Below are 13,887 nucleotides of genomic sequence, written 5' to 3' on the forward strand. Positions count from 1 at the left end.
CTTCTTGTTTTGGTTGATGCACTTTTTAGTTATCCAGAGTTGGAGATGTAGAAGGTATAAGAAATTGGACATAGGGCTAGCTGAGTGGCTCCGTTGGTTGAGAGCTCGCGCAAGAATGTGAGCTCTGAACAACAGGGTCGCTGGTTCGATTCCCGGCCCAAGCTGAGCTGCCAACAGCTGCCTACAGGTGACAGGATAGCTCAGCTAAAAAAAAATTGGACATAGCCTGGGATTTGTTGAGATATTTTATGGTAATTTTCCTCTTCTCAATAGGAACACAGAAGAAATGCTACCTCTTCCATGGTTCTTCTCACTTGAGTTGTTTGTAAAGTCTATATTAGTACAACTCAGTTTGTTTTTCTCAAACTTTAGTCCTCATATGTGAGAAATATGTATTGAATGTGTCTTTCCTTCAAGATCACATCTTAACCCTGTTGCTGAGTGAGCTAATTCACCATTAACTTATATCTGGAGCTTGGACTCAGCAAAGAGAGATGGACAAATGTTTCGCCTCCTTTCTCAGATTAACAGCCTTCTGAACTATTGAGTTAAAAGGCAGGGGGAATGGGGCAACAAACCAGAAGGTAGTAAAAAAGAAAAGTTTTGGCAGTAAGAACTCAGTGGAAAATCTTTTTAAAGTAGAATAATCAACATGGGCCAAATAGCCACAGAATGTTGACTAGAAAAAAACATATAACATACAATATCAAAGTTCTGACTCCAAATGCTCTTTCCCATGGTCTAATTGTGCCTGTCAGCCCATGTTACACAGTATATGATTCAAGAAATATGGCCACTGTTGGGGTAGACAGTAAGTTTCATTGAATTTGGAGGCTGGGAATCTGGGATATCCAATCACTTTCACTTATTGACTCATTTATCCAATATACAAGAGAAAGACTAACAATATTTTACCTTAAAGGACCATGAATGGATGTGCTCCAGGCCATGTGAACCCATGGAAATCCTAAGGGATAGAATGAGGCAGAATACTGTATCAATAACATTCATTGGTTGTGCTTACCATTTTCATCCAGAGAAAAGTCATCCTGAGCATAGCGGAATTTTTCAGGACCACAGGCAATAAATACATCGTCATCACCAAAGAAATCATGGAGACAAGTTACCTATGGAGAAAGCAGGATTATTGGATTGGTATTTGATAGTCTCATGACAATTAATGTCATACCATATTGGCAGGGGGGAAAATTTCACATCTGGGCCATTATCTCTAGCCCCCAGGGATCTCCTTTTTCTCAAAATACCAGGCTCATAGTCTGTACCACAGTCCCTAGTGAGTAAATATATATTGAGTGCCATTGTCTTTCCATGTTTCATGTATGGTAGTCTTGTATCAAGAGTAACTAAGGGACGATGTCTAAAAGAATGCCCACCTCTGAATAAAAGTCAACAAGCAGATGGCCCTACAAGTGTCACTTTTTTTCAGAGCCTCAAAAGCAGAGTGCTCCTAGCCCAACTCTGGGGCCAGGGATCTAGGCCAAGGCAGATCAAAATGACCTTCTGCAGCATGTTGTGGATAGAGTCTGTGATTGACCAATAGGTGAAAGTTTCTCTCTTCGTCATTAGTTTTAAAAAAAGGACACCAGTTCTTAACTGCTTTGGATCCACTAAAACAGAAATTTTGCTTAAAATGGACCAAGATCCCAGAGTGGCCCAGAATACCATTTTCCCCTAAAAAACAAATACGGGAAAACTGTTCTCACCACTTAAAACCTAATCAAGGGCTGGCCGAGTGGCGCGATGGTTAAGAACTGGCTTGGAATGCCAGAGGGCCCCGGTTCGGATCCCACATATGAGGGCCAGTGACACTGCCCTCTACAGCTAAGATGCTGAACAACAGCTCAACCTGGAGCTGGGCTGCTGGGAGTCGCCGGCGACGGCGTAGGCTGCACCCCCTGTGGCAGTGGGTTGCCATGGGCTACTGTGTGTAGCCAGCAGCCAGCGTGAGCGGCCAGCAGCCGCAGTGAGCGGCCGTCCAGAAGCTGGCGACTGATGTGCCTCGCCTGGGAAGAGCGCAATGATGGTGCCAACTTGGGGCAGTGAAGCAACGTCCTCCACAACTAGACTGAAGAACAAAACGACAGCAACTTGTCTGTTCCCCTTCCCCCAATTCCCCAGCACTGTTCCCATACCCCCAATTCCCCAATAAAAATCTTTAAAAAAAAAAACTAATCAAGAGCAATAGATTCCCATAGGCTTGAGGTTCTGCTGGTAAAGCCATGTTCCCAGGATCCTACCCACCCTGTAGTGCCCTATGCACTGCTGCTTGTCCACAATAGAGAGACAATCTCTATTTCTTTTCTGCACAAAGCAACAAGGGTCCCTGGGAAATTATGCTGCTCCCTGTAGTCTCCCTAATTCTCAGCTTTCCTAGTTATATTTGATAAGTAGTCCAGCACACTAAGGAAACCCCAGGAGAAACCATAGATTCAAAATATTCTTATTCCAATCTTTATTTTGAAAATATTCAAAGCTTCTAATTATTCTAAGCTACCCATTCAATCTGCCAGCAATGGCTTTCCAAAGGTATAGTGCTCACAAACTAACAATGGCTTGCTGAGTGCAGAGAATACTATGTTATACATGAAAAACATTCATATTAATAACACCATCCCCCACCTTGGGTCTATTCAATCCCTGTTCCCCCAGTTAAGATGATTACAAGCCTTACACAAAGCAAGAGATGCATAAATATTATCCCCATTGTATCAACCTCCCAATCATCCAAGAGATGCCAAGAAAAGGGAAGGAGTCTTCGAGAACTGCCAGGGTTGCTCCCATTAAGCCACTTCCCAGCCCTGTGTTCTGACTCATCAAACAAGCCAACATTCTGCTTAAGCCCACTTGCTCCTCACTCATTCATTCATTCCATGATCATGTAATGACAATCAGAGCTACCACTAATTGAATGCTTACTTTGTGACAGGCACTCTGTTAAGTACTTCCAAATCTGTCATCTCATTTCACTCTCATAACAAATCCTAGAAGTCGGTATTATTGTCTTCACTATTTTACAGATGAGAAAACTGAGGCCCAGAGACAATAAGTAAATTACTTAGGAGGAAAGTGATGAAGCCAAACAAAGGCAGATCTATCTTACTCCAAAACCTGTGTTTTCGGCCACTCAGTAACACAAAGGACTTATGTATGGTTCAGGCACTGGGGAGACAAAGATGAATAAGACTCAGTTTGTGACTTCATGGAGCTCATAATCTGATGGAGTGAAATACATTGAAACACAGCAATTCAATGTACTATCATGAGTGCTAAGATAGGAGGATACGTAGGTGCCATGGGAGCTATTTAGTACCACATCCAAGTGAACAAGTCTGACACTGTTAGTTCAATAAGTATCCTGCATATTTTCCTGGTAGCAAATCCAATGACATAGGATACTTGGTTTTGAACCCTGATGCAGACTCCCACTAACATCTTGGACCTTGGCTCAATAAAACTTGGAACCCCTAACTTTGATACATTGTGTATCTCTCAATTGTTTACTGCCTGCCACCTCCTTAACAGAGAAGATCTCTACTATGCCCTTGTGTTTGAGGTTTCCTTTATCCTGACTGACTGACTTTAGTTGTGATCATGAATGAGGGAAGCCTCACCTTTAGGTGTCCATCCCCTAGTGGTCTCTAAGATTTAGCACTTTGTTTCAAGACTTGCCAGTATTGTCATGAGTACTCACCTAGTCCTTCCCATTAGATCACAAGTTTCCTGAATGTAAAGCCCAGGTTTATCCCTCCTTGTGTATCTCCCGATTGTTTCTGTTAGAGTGCTTTTAACATAATGAGAATTTAGCCAGGACTGTTTTGCTTCCTCAACCAAATGTAAAAGAAGAAGAAGAAGAAGAAGAAGAAGAAGAAGAAGAAGAAGAAGAAGAAGAAGAAGAAGAAGAAGAAGAAGNNAGGAGGAGGAGGAGGAGGAGGAGGAGGAGGAGGAGAAGGAAGAAGAGGAGGATAAGGAGGAGAAGGAAGAAGAGGAGGAGGAGGCTTTGTAAGGATGTACAAAGGAAAAAAGTAGAAAGAATAAATCAATTGTGTCAGACAATAGAAACTAGCATTCAAATATTTTGAAAGGTAACAAATACACAAATTAGGAACAAGAAAGGAAAAATGATTGTGAAGTCAGAAGTAATTATTTGCGAAAGAGATCCAAGATGGCAGAGTAGATAAGTGCTGTGCTTGCCTCATCCCATGAACACATCAAAATCACATCTAAATTATAGAACAATCTACCTGGAGAACTATCTAAAGTCTAGCTGAACAGAAGTTTTATAACTAAGGATATAAAGAAGCCACATCAAGACTATCAGGAGAAGCGGAGACTCGAAATGGGCTGGCCCCAAACTTCCATGTGGTGGATGAAAATTATGAGGGATATCTTGGCCACAGAGATTCTCCACAGAGAAACAAGAGACCATAGCCCCACACCAAGCCCCCCAACCTGGAGTACTGGTGCCAGGAAGAGGAACCCCCACAACATCTAGCTGTGAAAAAGAGTGGGGATTCACACGCTGGGTGGTATAAAAGGCTGTGGGAAACTCAGACTTTCTCTTAAAGGGCTCACACTAACCTGCTTGCAGGCACTCACTCTGGGTTCTAGCAGAGGGACAGTGATTCAGGGGGCCTCCGAGGCATATGGGGGGCAGAATGAGGTATGTGGCTTCAGGAGAGAGCTGAAAGATAGTTGACATTTTCTCTAGGTGGGGTCCTCCTCCCCTGCAGTGGGTAGGCAGGCACCATATTTCCTGTGGTGCGCCCTCTCCCACACCCATGGCCAAATCTCAATCTGAATTGGTCTGCTGAGCTCCACTTGCTCCACCTTGGGGACTCACTGAGACCCTGCCACACCCAACTCCATACTGCACAAGGCTTTATTGATGGCTGAACCTTAAGGGAGCCAGAAAACTGCAGCAGGCCTTGGTGTGCCCTGGCTTTTTATAGAGCTACCATGGACACAGTACTGGTTGCAGTCATTCTTGGCTCACAGTGTGGCCTTTTCCACACATTTCAATGTCCACCACAGGCAGCAACTAACTGTGGATCACATTATAGCTCCTACCAGGTAGTTCCTGACTAGATCACAGGCAGTGGCTGAACTGGGCCTGCATCAGAGCCCCTCCCAAGAGGCCCTAGAACCAACATGCTTGGAGGTTGGATTCAGACAACAGAAGAACACTACCCAATTAGCCCCACAAGTGGCACACCCAAAGGGTGATCTCAACAGGCACTAGATCCCACTGGGGCAAATCCCACACTGTGTGGTAAGTCCCCTGCACAATACCTGATAAGCTGTGGACACAGCTCAATCCCACAGCCAGTCAGCCTGAGGACCAACCCCATCAACTGACATGCCAATAGCAATCAAGCTTCAACTATAACAGTAGGGCACAGACAACTCACACAAGGGACACTCCTGGAACACATGGTTCACGTGACCAGGGAAATTATGCCACTGGGCCCCAGAGGGTACTTACTACATAAAGTCAACTGGCAAGACTGGGAGATGTAGCATATCTACCAAATGCATAGAAACAAACACAGAGAGGCAGCCAAAATGAGGAAACAAAGTAATACATCCCAAATGAAGGAACAGGAGAAATCTCCAGAAAAAGAACTAAATAATATGGAGACAAGCAACCTACCAGAGACAGAGTTCAAAACACTGGTCATAAGGATGCTCAAGAAACTTAGTGAGGACTACAACAAAGAGAAAGCAAGTATAAAAAAAAGACATAGAAACCATAAAAAAGAAACATTCAGAAATGAGGAATACAATAACTGAAATGAAGAATGCACTAGAAGGAATTACAAGGAGACTAGATAAAGCAGAAGATAGAATCAGTGATTTGAAAAACAAGGTAGCAGAAAACACCCAATTGGAACAGCAAAAGGAAAAAAGAATCCAAAAAAAATGAGGATAGTTTAAGAGGCCTCTGGGACATTAAGCATAACAAACAACATTCCCATTATAGGGGTAGGAGAAGAGAGATAGCGAAGGACTGACAACCTATTTGAGGAAAGAATGACTGAAATATTTCTTAAACTGTCAACAGAAATAGACATACAAGCCCTGGAACCCCGAGAGTCTCACACAAGATGAATCCAAAAAGGCCCACACCAAGACACATAATAACTAAAATGGCAAAGGTTAAAGACAAAGAGAGAATCCTAAAAGCAGCAAGAGGAAGCAACTAGTAACTTGTAAGGGAGCTCCCATAAGATTGTCAACTAATTTCTCAACAGAAAGTTTGCAGGTCAGAGGGATTGGCTGGAAATATTCAAAGTGATGAGAAGCAAGGATCTATAACCAAGACTATTCTACCCAGCAAGGCTATAATTTAAAACTGAAGGACAGATAAAGAGCTTCACAGACAAGAAAAAGCTAAAGGAGTTCAGCACCACCAAACCAGTATTACAAGGAATGTTACAGGGATTTCTTCAAGATGAAATATATATATGAATAATAAAAATGGTAATAATGACATATCTGTCAACAATTACCTTAAATATAAGTGGATTACATTTCAATTATAAGATAAGGTGGCTGAATGAATAAGAAATCAAGACCCTTACATAAGCTGTCTACAAGAGACTCACTTCAGATCCAAACACACACAAAGACTGAAAGTAAAGGGATGGAAAAAGATATTTCATGAAAATGGAGACAAAAAGAAAACAAAAAGCTCGAGTAGCAATACTTATACCAGGCAAAATAGATTGTAAAACAAAGGCTATAACAAGAGACAAAGAAGGAATCAGTAATCTTACTTCTGGGTATTTATCCGAAGAAACCCAAAACAGTACTTCGAATGGACATGTGCATCTATATGTTCATTGCAACATTATTTACAATAACCAAGATGTGGAGGTAGCCTGGATGTCCATCAATTCATGAATGGACAAAGGGAGGTGGTACATATATATTATACAATGGTGCATTGCTCAGCCATGGAAGAGAATGGTTTTTTGCCATTTATGCAGCATAAAGGGACCTGGAGGTACTGTGCTGAGTGGAGTATGTCTGACAGAGAAAGACAGATACAATGTGATGTCACTTATATGTGGATCTGAAGAACAAAATGAAGAAACAAACAAATAAAACAGAAATATACTCATATATACAGAAAACATCTTAATGGTTGCCTTATGGGAGGAGGGTTGAGAGGGTGTGTGAAAAACAAGGGGAAGAGATTAAGAAGTATAAATTGGTTGTTACAAAGTAGTCATGGGGATGTAGGGTATAGCATAATGATATAGTCAACAATATTGTAATATCTATGTATGGTGTCAGATGGGTACTAGATTTAACAGGGTGACAAATGGAAGGGGGATGGGGCAGGGTGATAAAGGTGAAGGCATTAAGAAGTATAAATTGGTAGTTAGAAAATAGTCATGGGGATGTAAAGTAAAGCATAGGTAATATAGTCAATAATATGCTAATAACTATGTGTACTGCCAAGTGAGTACTAGTAGTCAGGGGTATCACTTCTTAAATTACACAAATGTCTAACCACTATGTTGTGCACCTGAAATTAATATAAAATAATATTAAATATTATCTGTAATTGAAAAATTAAAAAGGGGTGTGTGTGTGAAAGTTGAAGGGGAAATAGAGGTTCAAATCTCCAGGTATAAAACAACTAAGTCATAGGGATGTTATGTATAGCATGGGGAATATAGTGAATCAAATTGTGATAGCATGGTACAGAGTCAGATGGTTGCTGCATTTATAATGATAACTTCTTTATGTATATAAATGTGGAACGACTGTGGTGTACACTTGTAACTGACATAGTGTTGTATGTTAGCAATATTTTAAATAAAAATCTGAAAAAGATAAAATAAAGTATAAAAGATATAAAATTATTCTTTGCATAACTATGCTAATTAGTTTGAAAACGTGGATGAAATGAAGGAAAACCTAAAAAAATAGCATTAGCTCAAAAAGAAATAGAAAACCTCCATCAACTACTAGCCATAAAAAGAACTTAGTAAATACTTCAAACAGCCACTCTTCTCCAAAAAGGACCAGAGCATTCATTTTGGGGATATTTGTGGAAATTGCTTCCCAAGAAGAATAACCAAAAGCTTCAAAGCAGCCATGATAGTAACATACCATGATATCCTAATGTAGGACAAGAAAGCCTTCACGTGTAGCTCTGGCGATTGATGTCACAATGACCTAGCCTCCTCCACCCACAAGCCTCTCTGCCACCACTCAGGCTTTAGGAAAAGCCTTTGGATAGCCCTTCCTTCAGGGAGCTTCTAAGAAAGGCAAAGCCCTCTATGCTTCTGACACTCACAATGGTGGGGCTGACTTCAAGCTTCATTTTGCAATCCAGCTGTTCAGCATCAGGTTTCTTGTGTAATCCCACTCCACATTTTACTGGCTTCCAAACACAGACCAATTCACATTGTGCATGTGGATACCCAGCTTTCCCAAATGCCTTGGATATTGAGACTCAACAGCCCTCCTCCACTTTGTAAATGGGAAAATAAAAAGTTTTCCATCTTAAATGTAAGGACCCCAAAACACAAAGTCAAAGTGGCCCAAATATACACAGGTGGCTATGGCAGAGTGGAGAATAGCACTCGGTGTCCTGATTTAATTCAGAACAAAAGAATTAAATTTTCTGATAGAACATACCTTCCTGAAGCCCTGACCTGTAAGGCTTGTATATAGCCTAGACAGGAGAGTTCCCATTTGTCATAATGCCTGATATGCATTAGAACATTTTACTGAATTGAAAAAAGGAAAACATTTTTATGGACCATGTTTTTAATCTATAGACAAGAAAACTCCTATTCATTACTCTACCTGGCAACTGAGTATGTGCTGGAAAAATAAGAAAAGGAGAAGGAAGGGAAGAAGGAAGAGAAAAAGAACAAGGAAGAAGGAAAGTAGGAAAACAAGAACGGGGTGTCAGACATAATTTCTGAATAAAACTCACACTTACACTTGGATTTTAAAATTTCACGGAGGTAACACAACACAAAGTCCACCTTCGCTTACATTGCAAATGTATAATTTTGAAAGTCAGTTTTTTTGAGAAAAAATTTCCATCATGAGGTGCGAACAGAAGTACTAAAAATAATAATCATTATGATACTGCTTATAGCATCCACAGAAAGCAAGGGTCTTGCCGACATAAGCTTTTGTATGAGTCACACTTGAGTATTTAAGTCAGAGAACACAAAAGCGTGACACTTGTCTTTGTAATTAATCAACTGCCAGCACAAAATCAATAAAACCAACTCACATTAACATTTAACCATTAATAATGTTCTTCCTTTTTTTAAAAAAAATCATCAATCAGCTATTGGTGAAAGGGAAGCTAGTTTGGTTGTGAACCAGTTTAGTGTGAACCAGAGGTCTGCAAACTTTTGAGATGGAAGAGCCTCCAGGGGTCAGCAAACTGCGGCTGGCAAGCCACATGCAACTCTTTGGGTACGTGCATGAGGCTCTGAAGTAAAATTGAAAATGAAAGTAAAACTATTATAGTTTCATTTATAAAATTTTGAAAGGATATTATTAACATAATGGTGGTCATGTAAAAATATATTTATGGCTCTCTAATAATTTTTAAATTGTTGTGAGGGACAGGATTGGCTCTTCCAGGGGTCGGCAAACTTTTGAGATAGAACGTACACAAAGAACTACATGTGGTTCATGAGCTGCAGTTTGCCGACTCCTGGTGTGAACCAAAGATTATATGTACCAATCTACGTTTGCACCAGCAGTGTATGAGGGTTCCCTTTTCTCCACAGCCCCTCCAACACTTGTTATTATTTGTTTTGTTGATAATAGCCATTCTAACTGGTGTGTGGTGATATCTCATTGTGGTTTTGATTTGCATTTCCCTAATAACTAGTGAAGTTGAGCCTTTTTTCCATATATCTGTTGGCTGTTGTTTGTCTTCTTGGGCGAAGTGTCTGTACAGTTTCTGGCCCATTTTTTAACTGGATTGTTTTGTTGTTGTTGTTGTTGTTGGTGGTGGTGGTGGTGGTGGTGATGAGTTGTATGAGTTCTTTACAGATTTTGGACATTAGTCCTTTATCAGAGGTGTTGTCCATGAATATCTTCCCCCATTCAGTTGGTTGCCTCTTTGTTTTGTTGATGGTTTCTTTTGCTGTGCAGAAAGTTTTGAGTTTGATATAGTCTTATTCATTTATTTTTGCTTACACTTCCCTTTTCTTTTCGGTCAAATTCATAAATTCCTCTTTGAACCCAAGGTCCATAAGTTTAGTACCTATGCTTTCTTCTATGCAGTTTATTGTTTCAGGTCTTATGTTTAGGTATTTGATTCATTTTGAGTTAACTTTTGTATATTGTGACAGAGCAGTCTAGTTTCATTCATTTGTATGTGGCTTTCCAATTCTCCCAGTGCCACTTATGGAAGAGACTTTCTTTTCATTATTGTATATTTCTGGCTCCTTTGTCAAAAATTATCTGCCCTATGTTCATTGCAGCATTATTCACAGTAGCCAAGACAATGAACCAACCAAAGTGTTCCTCAATAGATGACTGGATAAAGAACATGTGGCACATATATACAATGGACTATTACTCAACCATAAGACAATATGAAATACTGCCATTTGTGACAACATGGGTAGATCTTGAGATTATCATGTTAAGTGACATATGTCAGACAGAAAATGTCAAGAACCATATGACTTCACTCATATGTGGGATATAAAATTGAAAGCAACAAACAAACAAGACAAACCAAAAATATGTAGATATAGACAACAATTTAGTGGTTACCAGAGGGTAAGGAGGTAGTGGGGGTGATAGAAGATGGTAAACAGGGTCAAATATATGGTTATGGAAGGAGAACTGATTCTGGGTGGTGAATAAACTATGCAATATATAGATGATGTGTTATAGAAATGTACATTTAAAACGTATATAATTTTACTAACCAATGTCATTCCAATAAATTTAATAAAAAATTTAAAAATATTATATGGACTCTACAGTTGCTTAAATGTTGAAGTACAAATGGGGAAATTAAGACAACAAATCACTGTGTGAGAACAGTTTGAGTCTATGAGCTGCAAATGGCAAATTCACTCTATGACTTAATTTAAGCTTGATTAGATTCTCTATCCACATTTTATAAATGCTGGCAGTTAATTCTCATATGTGCCTAATACTGATACACTGTATGTTTCACTATCTAATTTTTCAGAAAGAAATGTTATCTCAAGAAGTAAGGTCTTGCTTATGTATCTATGGGACTCACTTTCAACATGCAAAATATTTTCAGTGAAAGTTTAATTCCACTAAAAGTGATTCACTGAGCACTTACTAGGGCAAAGGAACTATGTGAGAGATATAGAAATGTATAATAAAAGGCCCCTGTCTTCAGAGTATACAGCAGAATAAGCAGTTAGAACTACATAAATAATTGGAACACAGGGCAGACTGTTGTTAACACTATTATAGAGGCACAAAGAGCAAAGGGAACACAGAAGACAAAGGGAACAATTTTAATCATGAGAACTAGAGAATGGTACACAGAGAAGGTGACACAAAATCAAGAGTCTTGAAGAATGTGTGAGTTATAGGTTGATGGAGATAGGAGTAAAGAATATTCCAGGTAACTGCATAAATAAGGCAGAGAAGCAGGAACATGTCTTTTTCTTAATAGCCCTGGAAAAAAAGAACTCCAAAGCACAATTGCCCAGACCCATCTGCCAGCCTTCTGCACAGACAAAACATACAGTTGCCTACTGGTAGAATTCATGGTGAAGAGAAGGGCAGAAAGTGTCTATGGAGGGATGAGTGACACCAGTGGTGAAAAAGAGGGAAACTTGTGGCAGGGAAGACAAATCACACTGATTTCCCAGTCTTGCCAACAGTGTGCTCTGCCCATAGAGAGTGGCTGACAAGTTTTACAAAATGAATTAAAAGATTCAGTAAACATTACAGATGAGGTTTTTCCTAAAAGTTACTGCTACTCTCATCTGGAATATTTCCTGCTTGCCAACCCTGGGTGGGTTCCAGTCAGAGGTTAACACAGGGTTGTCTTGAAGAGCTGGGACAATGTTTTTGAGACAACCCTGGCATTCTTATCAAAGTTGTTTTCTTAGAGTTCTCTTCAGGTCTGGTGAATTTTTCATGTCAACATTTTTGCCTGGGCAAACAGCTCCTTAGTTCTACAGTGTCTCTGTTGGCACAGATCTCTTTATTCAAGCCTTGAACTTCCCTAAAATCTCTCATAAAATAATAACAACGGCACTTGCATTTGTAAAATATTTTTAGTGTTTTCAAAAGACTTCCACACTGGGCGTTTTTGGCTCAGGTGGTTAGAGCTCAGGCTCATAACACCACAGTTGCTTGTTTGATTCCCACACAGTGCAGTGAGCTGCGCCCTCCACAACTAGATTGAAAACAACAACTTGACTTGGAGCTAATGGGTCCTGCAAAAACACACAGTTCCCAAATAAAGTTTAAAAAAATCATCCCAAATCTTAAAAAAACCCACAAAACAACACTTCCATACTTATGTACTCTTCAACACCTCCAATTTTCCTCTCAAACCAATTCAATCAACTTTCACCCCATTCAAACTACCCAGGCTGCTCTCATCAAGGTCAACCACGACTTCCATGTTCTCACATCACATGGTTGCTTCTCTGACTTCATCTTGCTAAACCCCTCAGCAACATTAGATGTAAGTTGAGCAAGTCTTCCTCCTTAAATACTTGCCTCTCTTGGCATTTGGGAAACTGCAGACTTCTGGATTTCCAACTACCTCAATCTCCTTAGCTAGATTCTCTTTCTCTTCCAGACCACTCAATGTTTGAAAGTCCCAGTGCTCAGGTCTCAGACCTCTTCGCTTCTTTATTTATACATATTTACTAGGAGATCATATCCAGTCCCAAGAACTTACAAACTATCTACGTATATACTGATGACTCACTCATGCATATCTCCAGGTCATTCTTATACCTGAATTCTAGGCTCTTATATTCAACTGCCTTCTTGATGATTCCACTTGGTTATCTGATAGGCATCCCAAATTTAATATGCCCAAGACTAAAGTCTGATTTCTCCCTCTCCAAGTCCTACTTCCCTCCAGCTCTCCTTATCTTAATAAATGGTACCAGAATTCTCCCAGTTGTCCAAACCAGAAAACATTGTTTACTAGAAGTCACAGTTTTCCCTCTCCATTGTCACTATCCTAATCCAAAATATGACACAGTAGCTTTATAATTGGTCTTTATATGTCCAGTTGTGTCAGCATGCCCTCCCATGCCCTACACAAACACTTATACTATTTACCATACTGCAGTGAGAGTAGTACTTTACAATTTTATTCAGGTATATCATCCTCTGCTTAAAATCCTTCAAAGCCCACCCATATATGGTTGTCAGAAAAGTCATGATGTATTTTTTTCTGATTTTCATTGCAAAAATGCATCATGACTTTTACAACAACCCCCCCAAATATATATATGAGTTCATATTTTTTTGTGCTTAACTACTTTTAATAATGAAATTTTTAAAAAAGAAACATGTAGACTGTCCCCTCCCGCACACAACATGGGAGCCATTTAAGTAAGCAATATTTAATATTAAGCAAAAAGACAGCATTAAAAACTAAAATCCTCAAATTTAAAGAGAATTCCTTTTCAAGTCTTTGATATGCATTTATATGCACGAGAGGACATAATTATTTTAAAAGAAATCAAGTCTTTCTTCCAATTTGACCTGTCTTGCCTTCATTTTTACTTGCACACCCTTCACACTACAGTACTTCATCTACATTGAACCAATGTTGGTCAACATGATTGGCTTACTGTGAAGCTCTCTATATCCCATTTCACACATCCTGCCTACCACCCA

General features: G+C 39.7%; 1 protein-coding gene across 6 annotated transcripts in view; it reads right to left on the minus strand.

The window, feature by feature from the left end:
- Positions 1-13,887, minus strand: part of DCX (doublecortin) — a 231,038-nt gene that overhangs the window by 75,578 nt on the left and 141,573 nt on the right. For all 6 annotated transcript variants that reach the window (XM_019660194.1, XM_019660192.1, XM_019660193.1 and 3 more), the window contains one exon: positions 1,025-1,127. In XM_019660194.1, coding sequence (XP_019515739.1) covers positions 1,025-1,127 — 103 coding nt within the window. The remainder of the gene's footprint in view (positions 1-1,024; positions 1,128-13,887) is intronic.

The sequence above is a fragment of the Hipposideros armiger genome, unplaced genomic scaffold (genome assembly GCF_001890085.2).
Source record: "Hipposideros armiger isolate ML-2016 unplaced genomic scaffold, ASM189008v1 scaffold_314, whole genome shotgun sequence".
NCBI classification, from domain to species: domain Eukaryota; kingdom Metazoa; phylum Chordata; class Mammalia; order Chiroptera; family Hipposideridae; genus Hipposideros; species Hipposideros armiger.